This window comes from Mustelus asterias, chromosome 10, assembly GCF_964213995.1.
Source record: "Mustelus asterias chromosome 10, sMusAst1.hap1.1, whole genome shotgun sequence".
Classification (NCBI taxonomy): domain Eukaryota; kingdom Metazoa; phylum Chordata; class Chondrichthyes; order Carcharhiniformes; family Triakidae; genus Mustelus; species Mustelus asterias.
The window spans coordinates 67,773,243-67,786,732 of NC_135810.1; the positions used below are offsets into that span (position 1 = coordinate 67,773,243).

The 13,490-nt window shown below is 41.4% G+C and overlaps 1 protein-coding gene across 1 annotated transcript in view; it reads left to right on the top strand.

Annotated features, from left to right (window-relative positions):
• dlg2 (discs, large homolog 2 (Drosophila)) overlaps positions 1 to 13,490 on the top strand; it is a 945,868-nt gene that overhangs the window by 603,532 nt on the left and 328,846 nt on the right. Inside the window, exon 16 of the mRNA XM_078221879.1 lies at positions 4,936 to 5,038. Within this exon, the coding sequence (XP_078078005.1) occupies positions 4,936 to 5,038 (103 nt within the window). The remainder of the gene's footprint in view (positions 1 to 4,935; positions 5,039 to 13,490) is intronic.

Genomic DNA, 13,490 nt, shown 5'->3' on the forward strand with positions numbered 1-13,490 from the left:
GATTAGTCTGTTATTTGCTAACATGAAGTATTGTGTTACAATTTAGAACCTCAGTCACAGTGAACTTAGTTTGAATTCTGACATTGGATCACTGGGTTTTACCAGTAGAAAATGAATATGAAGATTATGAGCGAGGAAACATGCAATTCTTGTCCTTTTAATGGATATAGCTTTTGACAATTATCGATAAAGGCATCCTGTGATAAATGTTTTGCAAAACTCAAAATTATGTGAAGACAATGTTTACATCTAGGAAGTGCAAATGTTTTGCTATTTATTGCTGGGAGTTGTTTTCCTTGATTATTTTCTTTAGTTCTCATTTTTGCATTAATTTTATATTTTGAAAGCTAATGAGGATTTCAAAAAATTATGATAAAATGGCACACAAAAAATCTTGCTCTACTTTTCTACTTCCTGCATTCAGGATTGGCAGCATTCAGTGTCTGTCTTGACGACATCATGATTACTCAGATAGACTTCCAGCTGCATATTCAGATATAATCTGTTGGTCTGTAAAAAATACGTGTATATTTTTAAATAGGTCCTTGTTACTGCGAGGGAAAGTTATCCATCTTTCCACTCCATCTATTTGAAAGTAAAAAGTAAATTAGGCAGGACCAGAACCTTTCTGGGGAACTGCTGATGCAGCCCACAAAATCAGATAGTAACTCATATAGTCTGTACTAAGTGAGAGCTGCCTATTTCTTGTCCACTCCCAGCTGTCCTCACAATTGAATGCGAGAGAATATACATTATTGTTTAAACCTAAGTTACTTAGCTAGGCTGCCAAGGAAACTGATTTACCAAGGGTTGACAAGAATTTCAAATATAATCTCACTGTTTTCTCATCTGGAAAAAGGAACTCAATTCAATTTTTTTGGGGGGACTGATGACTGCCAGGAGAGGGCAGCATTCAATCACACATGAATTTTGGTGTATTGTTTTCTTTCGATGATTGTTTATTTCTGTCGGTGACAGAAGTCCTTGGCATTCTGCATTAACAGCAATTTACATTTTATATAACACTGCTAATATAGGAAAACATCCTGATGTGCCTCATAGAAGTGCAATCAAACATAAACTAATGCCGATGCCCGAGGAAGATATCGGGGTGGGTGGTAGAGGTGTGGGGGAAGTTGAGGGGAGCACAGGGAGGTGCGGTGGTAAGTAAGGGTGGGATGTTTTGACCTCACTCGCCCCGAAACCGGAAAATCCCACTTGAGGTCAACGGACCTTTCCATTGTCCGCCCCTCGCCCGCTTCGATTCCCGTGGTGGGCAGAACCGAAAAATTCCGGCCTAAAGGTTTGGTCAAAAAAGTAGGTCGCGAGTCACCCAAATCAGAACCAAGTGCCCATGCCAGTGACAAAACCAGTGTTTCCCGCTGGCGCTGGCAACGTCAGGTGGGATTCACCCCCCCTGAAAGAAACAAGCTGAGTAGCCCCACTCTTCAGAGATTGGGCACCCCAATCTCCATATTTGCATACAGACACCTCCTCAAAAAGAGAAATGGTGACCCCCCCCCCATACTGAAAAAGGAAGCAACACCTACCCCTCAGCAAAGGGGGCATCCTCCCCCCGCCACCATCACCACACCATGCAGGCATGAGAGCAACCTGACCCAATCCGGCTTAGACCCGCTCCCCCCCACCCCCCTCCTCAGACCCCTCCCGTTAGGCTCCCCTTCAGGCCCCACCCCTTGTCAGTGCCAACAATGCATTGCTCCCGGGCATTCCACAGCCTCCCACTGTTCACTTGCCTCCCCAGCAGGAACTGCAAAGGGCGGGCTTTAGTTTTGGCCATGACCAACATGGTCCTGGTGCGTTGGACCCGAGAGGAGTCAAGGAGATAGGTCCAGTGTCCATGTGCCTCTCTGCTGCTACCAGGCTGAAGAGAGAGGGTCCCCCAGGGTCCTGGGAGTTGGGTGCGCTTGGGCTGGGAGAAACCTTGCCACTCTCCCACGAGATGTGGTTCTCATGGCTGTACTGCCCCTTCCAGCCCTGGGAAAGGTGTTGTTTAGTTTCAGGATGATGTATTCAGACACCATTCTGGGGTAAAATACTCATTATTGTCTCCGTCCTCTAAAATCATTCACGTTTCCTGGTCACTTTAATCTCCATGCATCCTGGACAGCTGGAAGGCTTCCAAATCACCACAGCATTCCATTCAGCAGAAGTGATTCCCCTTTCTCTCTCTAGGGAACTGCAGGTGTGAAAAGACCCCTTTCAAGTCCTTTGACTGACAGAAATCACTCACTTTCACTAGGAGAGGATTCCCTCAGCCCAATTATTTTAACACACTGTTTATTTCAAGTCTCTGAGCCTTCATAGAAAGATAAGAGCCTTTGAAATACCTTCAAACTCTCTGAAAACCTATTGTTCCACTCTATTTCAGTCCCGTCCTTTTAACTCCCGATGGTGGGGGAGTTCAGAACTAGGGGGTCATAGGTTGAGGATAAGGGGTAAACCTTTTAGGACTGAGGTGAGGAGAAAGTTTTTTACCAGTGAGTGGTGAATCTGTGGAATTCACTACCACAGGAAGTAGTTGAAGCCAAAACGTTGTATGATTTCAAGAAGGAATTAGATATAGCTCTTGATTTTAAAGTGATCAAGGGATATGGGGGGAAGGTGGGATCAGGATATTGAATTTGATGATCAGCCATGATCAAAATGAATGACGGAACAGGCTCGAAGGGCTGAATGGCCTACTCCTGCTTCTAGTTTCTATGTTTCTAACTTTCATTTGATTGACATGGTTTTTGATTTAATGGTTTATACTCATGATGCAATCAGTTGTGCTTATTTACCTTTCCCTTCATACTTGAATCCATTTCAAGTAGCTCTCCCCACTGCCCCCCCACCCACCCACTACTGTCATCCTCCATTGGGAAAAAAATACAAAAGTCTGAGGACACATACCAACCAACTCAAGAACAGCTTTTTCCCTGCTGCCATCAGACATTTGGACCTACCATGTATTAAGCTGATCTTTCTCTACACCCTAGCTATGGCTGCAACACTACATTCTGCACGCTCTTCTTTCCTTCTCCCCACGTACTCTATGAACAGTATGTTTTGTCTGTATATCGCACAAGAAACAATATTTTTCACTCTATCCCAGTACATGACAATAAATCAAATCAAATTTTGTTAACCCAGGTGGAATCTCTCGATTTGTTACCATCCAGCTGGGATACCCCCAAATTGTTATGCGCTGGTAAGGAGGGATGAACTGGCTCCCTTTATTCAACCCCCTCTGCTGGTCGCAACAAGATTAAATCTAAAAGGATCCTTTCCCATCACGTATCCCTTTTCCCAATCCTAACATTTATGTTTTAAAAGGAGCCAATTTAACCAGGCTTTTTTGTGTTGAAGATATAGTGAGTTTATTATCTACTAAAGGCAAGAAAATGGTAAAACACATTCATGTAGATTCATCCAGATTAGAAGAGGGAATTAAGTCCCAAGTAAGTTTTTAAAAAAGTATACAAAACAGTCCTTGACTCATGAAGCGAAAATTATTGAGCGTTGTGACTATTGAGATTTGAGATTGCAGTAACGCTGATTTCAGTAGGTGAAGAATTGTTTGCATAATTCCAGTTTCAGCATATTAAAGACCAGGAATATGCCCCTTTTCAATCTGTTCTCCAGTGAAAATAAATTCTATACTGAGTTTATTTTCCTTAAGTTAGATCTATAAGTCGCACAATATTACTATTTGTTGTTTGCACACCTCACTTGAAGGCATCAATATTCTTCTAAAGGTAGAATACTCCAAGTTACTATAAGTATTTCAAACATAACTTCACAAATGATATATGCAAAGTTCTGCGACTACCCAGTACTTGTTTTACTTCAATGATAATAGTTTCACTTCTATTAATATTATTGTAAAATGTAATTAGACAAATTGCTGATCTTGAGCAACCTTCTCTTAAACTATTTCACTATTTTGTAACTACTAAGGAGTAATTTGAATGCAGATTTATACTTATAAAAAACATGAACTTTACTACATGATCTTACAATTTTGTGATTCCTATTTCAGAGTATCATAATTCAAACAGTAAATAAAGGTTCAAATTGTATAAAATTTCTAACCTCAAATTTAGAGTCTAGATAATGTCCAATCGGAAACACTAATGATGGATGCCCAGTTTTCCAAGCTCAAACATTATTCATTGATGAAGGATATTTTAAGCTGTATTGCTAGCTTACTGAAGTGGTTTCGATGATTGCACGATAGTTCCCATGGTTTTTCCAAATTCATTGTTTATCTCTGACAGTTCATGAGTTGTAGTAATATATGTGTAATATATTTGTACAGGTTATGTTGGGAATCGTGGCTTTCAAAAATAAAGCCTTGAATGGCACACTCCATCTAATTAGTTACGGCAATTGGGATTTAAGTGTTCTATTTTTCATAAATTGCCTAGTCTCTGCTGTGTATTTCCCAAATGTCTTCCTGCTGATGTGGATTACTTTACTGGGGCAGGAGTAGACTTGGTCACAGTCTAATTTTCACTCCTTTCATCACATTCCCATTGGCTCATGCCAAGAACATACTGGAAGTAATCCCGTGCAACCTTCATGGCCAATATTTCTCTGTTTGTACAGATTCTCCACAGTAAGGATGTGTTTACATTTTATTGTGATCAGCTCCATGCTGCATCATTGAGTAGTAACTCATTACTCATCAATTAGCATTGCCATTCCAGAGGTATGAATGACTAAGCTAAAGCTCACATTCTAAAAATATTTTCTGCAATAAATTTGTTAATCCTAATTTTGATTTTTCATCAGGTTTTTCAAACGTAACACCGGTCTGTTCATATATAACACTACACCACTTCTGGTACATAAATCATGTTAGAACAAAAGTTGGATTCCCTTAGCTGAGGCTACTTAAATTAACTGTTTTTGATGTCTTGTGTGCAGGTAAATGGCATTGATCTGCGTGCTGCGACACATGAGCAGGCAGCACTAGCTCTAAAGGGGGCAGGCCAGATTGTGACTATGATTGCCCAATACAGACCTGAAGGTAAGAACGTTGACCTGAACTGAAGTGACTTTAAGGATGATTGCATTGATGTTTGTTTGATTGAGCTTAATACAATTCAACAAGTAAGTTTTGGACATGGATAGCCTTCATATTTAGAGTCCTGGGAGAAATTTAAAATAAACCTATATCAGAGTTGTATAAAGATTAAAGGACTAAGCTTTAAAAAGCCCCAAATTGTGTGCTAATCACAGAACAGGCTTTGTTTTTCTGAAGTGGTTTCCATTGTTATTTTTCTTACTTTAACTTTAAGAAACTTTTTCTTATGTGTGTTTGGTGTTTGAATTCAAAATATTATGGAAACAGTAATTTAAATATTCATGATGGGTACCATCTAGTGTCACTGATGTCTGATCTACAAAGGAGGTGGTTCTTGGAGTGGCACCAGGTCTCTGACAGCAGAGAAGAAATAACTCCAAATATTTTTAATCTTCATACTCAGTCAATTAATCAATGGATTAATTACAATTGCCTTTACCTTTGCTGGAAACTGCACTTGATTATAGCAGACTGGATTCTGCCGGACCAATCCGGAATTCTTTTGGTGAAATTTCTGGACAAGTTCTAATTGAAGGGACACAATTGGAACAAGCATATAAACGCCTTCCGTCCCAATACAGTTTCATGTCGGAAATTAAATAGGACAAAAATCTGACGCTTCAAGGTCATACTTCAAATTTGTAGCCCTGCCAGAAGAATTATGCTCCAATTGTACCTCTTTCCCTCACTTCTCCAGATATGTCCTCTCATTAATTAAGTCAAGAAAAACAATATCACAGTGAGGAAAATGTGTTGGAACATGAATAACTAATTATAACAATTTCTTGGGTTCAGTAATTTCTGCTTTGTAACATGATTTGGTATTGAGATAATGTTGTGAATTATAAAATACATTTGTGCTTTTATCTCATTTTATCTCAAATACTTAAAATAGCTATTGTGGGAAACGGAAATGGTACACAGATGCGGTAATAAATGCAGTTCTACGTTTTGAGGTTGAGTTAAATTATTAAAGCAGAATAAAGGAGAATTTGTTCATCCATCCATCTAAACAGGAATATTATTAGGAAACTGTGGTAACATGGTCCCGTTAAGGGGTGAATCTTTGCGGGCCACATGATTAGGCCGAACCCTATGAAGCGGAGGCATGGGAAGCTGGGCCAGTCGGGAGCAAGAGCATGAGTCCTGGGATTGTGAGGACCTCAATTGGAACCAGGGAGAAAAGCACAGTAGACCTGTGTATATGTTCTGAAATGTAAATAATTATTATAATTTAGTAAACCCTTCATGTTGTTGGAGTCACATTAAGTCACCTCCAGTTATTACACTGGCGACGAGGAAAAACTCCGTCAGTCATTGGGAGATCGCAGCATGCAGTTCAAGGGGGAGGTATATGATCATCGAAGCCAAGAAGAAAAAGGTCGAGACAGACTTAATATGCCTATAATAGGGAAAATAGAGCTATTTGATCTTGAAGTTGAGAGCTAGGGGTAATATACTGAAAGCTGCTGACTGAAATTAACATCTCTTTGGAAATGGCTGTAGAGATGGCTGAAGAAACTATACGCGCTGAGCAAGGTGTGAATGAATTACAAGGCATGCCCAATGAGGTGAACCATTTGTGGCGGAAATAGCTACTGCAAAGAACAGCTCGTGTGAGGGTGCAGAAGAGCCAGAGAGGGGTAGCACAGCACCAGATTTGCAAGCATGTTTTGGTGTGGGGGATTGTACTCCCAGGAGACATTCCGGTGCAAACATTGCATTTTTGCTGCAAAACAAAAAGGGTAATTTGCAGGCTTAGTGCAGAGCAAAGCAGGCAGGACAGAACACACAAAAAAGAAAACAATGGTTAAGGCAACACCATTAAACCAACTGGCTGAGGAATCCAACAAGGGATCTGAAACTTATATGTTAAACCAGGTCCAACTCAACAAAGTACCACCTATCGAGATAGTCCTGATGGTCAATGGCAGACCTCTGAAGATGGAAGTTGACACTGGAACCGCAGCCATGGTTATAAGTGAACAAGCATTCAGATACCTCCAGAAAGGGCTGCAACACCTGATGTTGAGTTATTCCAAGGCCATTTCATCAACCTATATGGGAGTGATGCTGAAGACAGTTGAAGAACTGGTATCTTATAGGAACCAAGCAGCACAGTTACCAGTTCTAGCGATTGAGAGTCCCAGACCTTGTTTCGTGGGTCGAAGCTGATTGAAACAGATAAAATTAGACTGGCTGGAGATATTGAATGTCCGGGATGGAAGTTTTCAAGAGCTCCTGTGCAGATACTCAAAGGCTTTCCAGAAAGAATTGAACAAAAGGAGCAAAAGCCAAAATTTATTTAACCCCAATGTCACACCTAGGTTCTTTCAAGCCCACCGAGTGCTTTAAGCACTTCACCAAAAAGTGGAAGTTGAGATACAAAGATTGGAAGATTTGGGTGTCATAAAATCAGTGCAGTTTTCTGAATGGGCTGCACACACAGTCGATATTTTGAAGGCAGATCGCACTGTGAGAATCTGTGGAGAATATAACTATGAATTGAGGAGCCCAGATGGATTGATACCACAATCTGACAATAGAAGATCTCTATGTAAAATTAGCAGGAGGCCTTAAGTACACCAAGTTAGATCATCATGGAAATCATAGAAACCCTACAGTGCAGAAGGAGGCCATTCGGCCCATCGAGTCTGCACCGACCACAATCCCACCCAGGCCCTACCCCCATATCCCTACACATTTACCCGCTAATCCCTCTAATCTACACATCTCAGGACACTAAGGGACAATTTTTTAGCATGGCCAATCAACCTAACCTGCACATCTTTGGACTGTGGGAGGAAACCGGAGCACCCGGAGGAAACCCACGCAGACACAAGGAGAATGTGCAAACTCCACACAGACAGTGACCCAAGCCGGGAATCGAACCCAGGTCCCTGGAGCTGTGAAGCAGCAGTGCTAACCACTGTGCTACTGTGCCGCCCGATCTTAGTTGTGCATGCCTGCAGCTGGAGCTGGATGAAGACTCTCAAAAGTTGGTCACCATTAAGACTCACAAAGGGTTATCTCAGTATGCTCATCTGCCGTTTTGGGGTCTCATCGGCCTCCGCCATTTTCCAGTGCACTATGGAAAGCTTGTGACAGTGAATCCCCAAAGTGATGGTATACTTGGATGATGTCCTAGTTACAGGAGCGTTCCCCGAGGGGCACAAGGCAAACCTGGAAAAGATCCTAAAAAGGTTTAAAGAAGCAGGCATCCACTTAAAACATGTGAAATGCACCTTTCAAGTGGATGAGGCTACATACCTTAGTTTCAAGGTTTGCATCCCCCTGAGGAGAAGGTGAAAACTATCAAAGAAGTGCCACAACCTCGGAATTTGACGGAGTTAAAATCTTTCCTGGGGATGGTAAATTATTATAGGAGATTCCTGCAGAATGTGTCCATGACTCAGGCCCCATTACACCAGCTACTGAAGAAGCATCAAAGATGGAAATGGGGAGAAGCACAAGGAGGAGTTTGCTAAAGTAAAGCAAGTCTTACAGTCATCAACACTCCTTGTATATTTTGACTCAACAAACCTTTGGTGTTTACCTGTGATGCATCACCAAATGGAGTGGGAGTAGTCCTATCCCACAAGATGTCAGACAGAGTAGAGAGGCCAATTGCATCCGCGTCAAGAACCTTATCCTATGCTGAGAAGAAATACTATCGAATTGAGTCTTGCTGTAATCTATGCGGTGAGGTTTCACCTATATATATATATATATGGGAGGCACTTCACCATTGTATCAGATCACAAGCCTCTGTTAGGATTATTCTGAGAGAATAAGCTGTTGCTGCTGATTGCCTCTACAAGGGTACAGAGGTGGGCTTTGTTGTTGGCTGCGTACAGCTCTTCCTTCCAATAGAGACCAGGGATGCAAATTTTGAATGCGAATGCATCAGCTGCCTCCCTCTGCCACAGACTATTCCATCATCACCTGTGCCAGACTTTGCACTTGCTAGAGACATTGCCAGTCTCAGCTGCCAGTATAAAGTCTTGGACCTAGAAGGATCTATTGCTGTCCAAAGTTAAGAATATGGTCTTACTATGTTGGCACTATGGCAAGTCGGAGCAGTTGTGGCTGTTGGCATAGCAGACTTCATTATCTAGACATCTGGCCATTTTGAATGTGCATCAACAAGGATGAGGAACATATGTCCCACGAACTATCCAGCGAAGTCTATGTGCAAACATGACCATGGCCGGCCTGGACACTCCCACGGATGCATATTTACCGATGACGGCAATTACTTCTGGGTTTGACAATTTGACATACGTGTTGAACAAGCTTCGAAAGCTTGTGTGGCTTTTGCTACCAAATAAACCTGTTGGACTTTAACCTGGTGTTGTTAAACTTCTTACTAAGTCGGAGCAGATCAGACCTTAATCAACAGCATAGTATGGAGATAACATGTGAGGTTATTGTGGGGGAGCTCATGCTATAGTGCTATCCTAGGGGCTGATGACTTTTACTACAGGAGTTGCATGATGCACATCCTGAGCAGAGCAGGATGAAGTCACTGCCTGAACCTACATATGGTGGCCTGGCATCGACAATGAAAAAGAATGGTCAGCCAGTGCCCGAATTGTCAAACCCAGCAGTAATTGCCGTCATCGGTAAATATGCATCCGTGGGAGTGTCCAGGCCGGCCATAGTCATGTTTGCACATAGACTTCGCTGGATAGTTCGTGGGACATATGTTCCTCATCCTTGTTGATGCACATTCAAAATGGCCAGATGTCTAGATAATGAAGTCTGCTATGCCAACAGCCACAATCAACAGGTTACAGCAGATCTTTACCATCCATGAGGTCTTAGTGTCCAACAATGACACAGCATTTAGAGCTGAGGAGTTCCACCAGTCTGTCAGCTCAAATAATATGCATCACATTTGGTTAGTCCCTTACCACCCAGCCTCGAATGGCTTGGCAGAGTGAGGCATTCAAATATTTAAAGCTTCCATGAAGAAACAAGCTCAGAGGCCACTAGCTATCCATTTGACAAGTTTCTTGTTATCATATAACACCAGGTCGAATGCTAGGGTTACGCCAGCTGAATTATTAATGGGGCGTTGCATACAAACCTGCTTGATTTGCCAGGGAGAGTGGAGGCTAGGCAAGCCTCCCAGAAAGAACACCATGACTCAAAGAAAGGAGACAGAGCATTCGAGGTTGATGACCTAGTCATGGCAAGAAACTTTGGTGGTGGACCAGCCTGAATGTCAGGATGAATTGCAGAGAAAACAGACCAGTTTCATACGTGTTGAAAGTACAAGGTCACTGTGTGAAAAAACATGTGGATCATTTGAGGAAGAGAGCTGAGCCTGATCCAGGGGGCCAACAGGCATGTCCTGCAGTGGACCCGTGTACCAGTTATGGAACCAGGGATACATGTGGCCTTTGTGGAGCCAAGGCAGCCTTTGGCTTCTGTAGCCAAGGAGGAAGAAGCCACTGGGGAAGATGCTGATCCTAAGCTGATGAGTTTGCCTTTTGCTTTTGTGGGACCAGATTCATTGCTTGATGAAGGACCCTGCATAGAATTGTAGCATTCCACAAGAGTCTGGAAGTCTTTGGATCAACTGACTTTGTGAGTGGGCTATCCTTTGGTGTCCCTAATATGATCTTGTGTCTGTATGCCTTTGTATAATGCCATATAATGTTTCTCCTTTGTTTTCACTCATAGGTGGAGTCAAGAGTTAGGGGGAAGGAATGTGGTAACATGGCCTCTTTAAGGGGTGATCCTTTGGGGGCCACAGGCTGGTCCCTATGGAGTGGAGGTGCAGAACCTCGGTCAATTGAGACCGAGGGCATAAGTGCTGGGACTGGGAGGACCTCAGTTAGAGTCAGGGAAGAGAAAGAGTAGACTTGTGCATGTGTTCTATCAGACCCTGAGAATGTAGATAGTTATTATAGTTTAATAAACACCTCTTGTTGGAGCCGTATCGAGTCACCTCCAGTTGTTACAGAAACCAAAGGCAGCTGTAAAGGATTTATATTTGTATGGGTAAACATTAGAAATAAGGTAGTTTTAGGTTGGTTTAACTTAACGTTTCAGTGGCCTGGAAGGGAGTTGTAGTTAGATTTCACACTGAACAGAAGTGTTTGTCTGTTTGGGGGTTAGTTTCAGTTCCAGCTGATATTATGTTTAGAGAGTTAGCCATGAAGAAAGATAATTGCATAGCAACTAGAGAGGCTCTGTAAGGGGAGCAGAAGCTTTATTTGTTGTTTAGTTTCAGCTGAAAACTGGAGGCATTTGGAGACAGACCATGAAGCAGTAAACAACTCTCTCTCAGCTCTGCTAGGGGAAGCTAAATAGGAACCAGCTCTTTTAGCTTTGCTGTAGGAAAAGCTCTACAATGGAGTATTGGTTCAGACAGCCAGTGACAAAGATTTAAAGAGTAACTAATTAAGAAGCTAGAGAAATTACATTTTCAAGAAGTCTGGAGTTAAAGGCAACGTTGAAGAAACTGGGAAATAGAATAGAATTCTCTTCAGGAACACCAGACAAAGCTGAGAAGAAATTGATTGGTGAGGATACTAGAAATATGTTTTCTGAGAATAATCCCAAAGTCTGAGATACCTTACTAACTTCTATAAATAAATTATAAAGTATTGACTGGATATCAGATTGGTGTAACAGTGAAAACCTGAAAGGGTTCATCTGAAATCCTGGCATGGACTTGCTGCTAAAAGTCGAGCAGAAGATCTGATCAGAGGTTTTTGGAAAATATGAACTAGATTTTGGAATGCAGCTCACTGGTGAATGTATTGCTACAAGAGAAGATTTTAAAGCTTATTTTGAGAGTGGAGTTTGGAAGCTCTTATGTGACAATCATCTGGAGGGATTCTGAGGAAAAATTCACAAGCACTAACTTTGTATGTGAATTAGACCATTGTAGCTTCAAATGGACTTTGTCTCCATGTTAATCTTAAAACCTGTGTATTGGTTAAGCTAAAGGACATGTAAAGGATTATTGTATTATAATCCATTTTTCGTATTTAATTTTTTTTTTCTTTTTATTAAAACTAATTAACAGTCCTGCGACTCTGTCCCTCCATGTTTGATAAAAAAGTTAGTCTTTTGAGCCAGAGTTCAATTCTGGGACCTTCCTGTCCAGTTATTACATCAACTGGGATCATAACAATATATTTAATTCTAGTTTGTTTGATGTTGGCATTTGGAGGTGATTTATATTAGCTGTCACTAGTAGCATTAACAGCACCACCCACCATGACCTGCAGATGTGCTAAAGAGTTTAAGTTTATTTATTAGTGTCACAAGTAGGCTAACATTAACAGTACAATGAAGTTACTGTGAAAATCTCCTAGTCGCCACAATCTGGTGCCTGTTCGGGTACATTGAGGGAGAATTTAGTGTGGCCAATGCACCTAACCAGCACATCTTTCAGACTGTGGAGGAAACCAGAGCACCCGGAGGAAACCCACGTAGACACGGGGAGAATGTGCAGACTCGCACAGACAGTGATCCAAGCTGGGAATCGAACCCGGCTCTCTGGCGCTGTGAGGCAACAGTGCTAACCACTATGCAACCGTGCCACCCTCCTATAATTATTGGCTATACATAATAAATTGCCATTGTATTGTTGATCCTTGAATGCATTTACAAAAACAACTTGCATTTATATAGAGCTTTCCATGATCAGGACATGCCTTGTGTTTTACAGCCAATGGAATACTTTGAAGTGTAGTCACTGCTATTACATTGGCATGACATTACCTAAATGCCGATTAAAAGTATGCTGGTATGCAGACCATTCTAAATATTAATAATTATTTCAAAGTGTTGCAGCTATATATTTTTCTAAATTCATTATATCAAAAGTTGTGACATTTTCTGTCAGCAATTGGTTTGTTAATGGTTCCACTTGTGCCAGACATTTTCCACAGATTCATTCTACTGAGTTTGGATTAATTAACCTTTACTGCAGAAAATTTAAAATCTTGTGTTTTCAAAGTGAGTTGCCACTTTAGGAAGGGGGCAATATTGCAGAGATTTTGAGATTCCCTGAATGGATAAGAATTTTTATTGAATTAACTGACATTCTGTTTACTGTTTTAAAGCAAATTCATGTTGCATTTCCCTCCTGTTCAGTAAATTTGGCTATAGTTTTGTCTCAATGAAATGAATGCAACTAGGCCTTAATAGTGAAAAGTGGCAAATCATTTGAAATGTTCTAAATCCTGAATTCTTGGTGTAGCTATAGCTTTCATTTGTATTTTCAATGATATTACTGATGTCATTTTGTAGTAATATGTGGGTATGAGGGGAGTTGCCTTGTTTGAATTCCAGGACACACTCTTGAGAAGACAGCGCACCTGGCAAGAGATTGCAAAAAAGCATTGAGAGAGGAGGTGACCCTAACTGC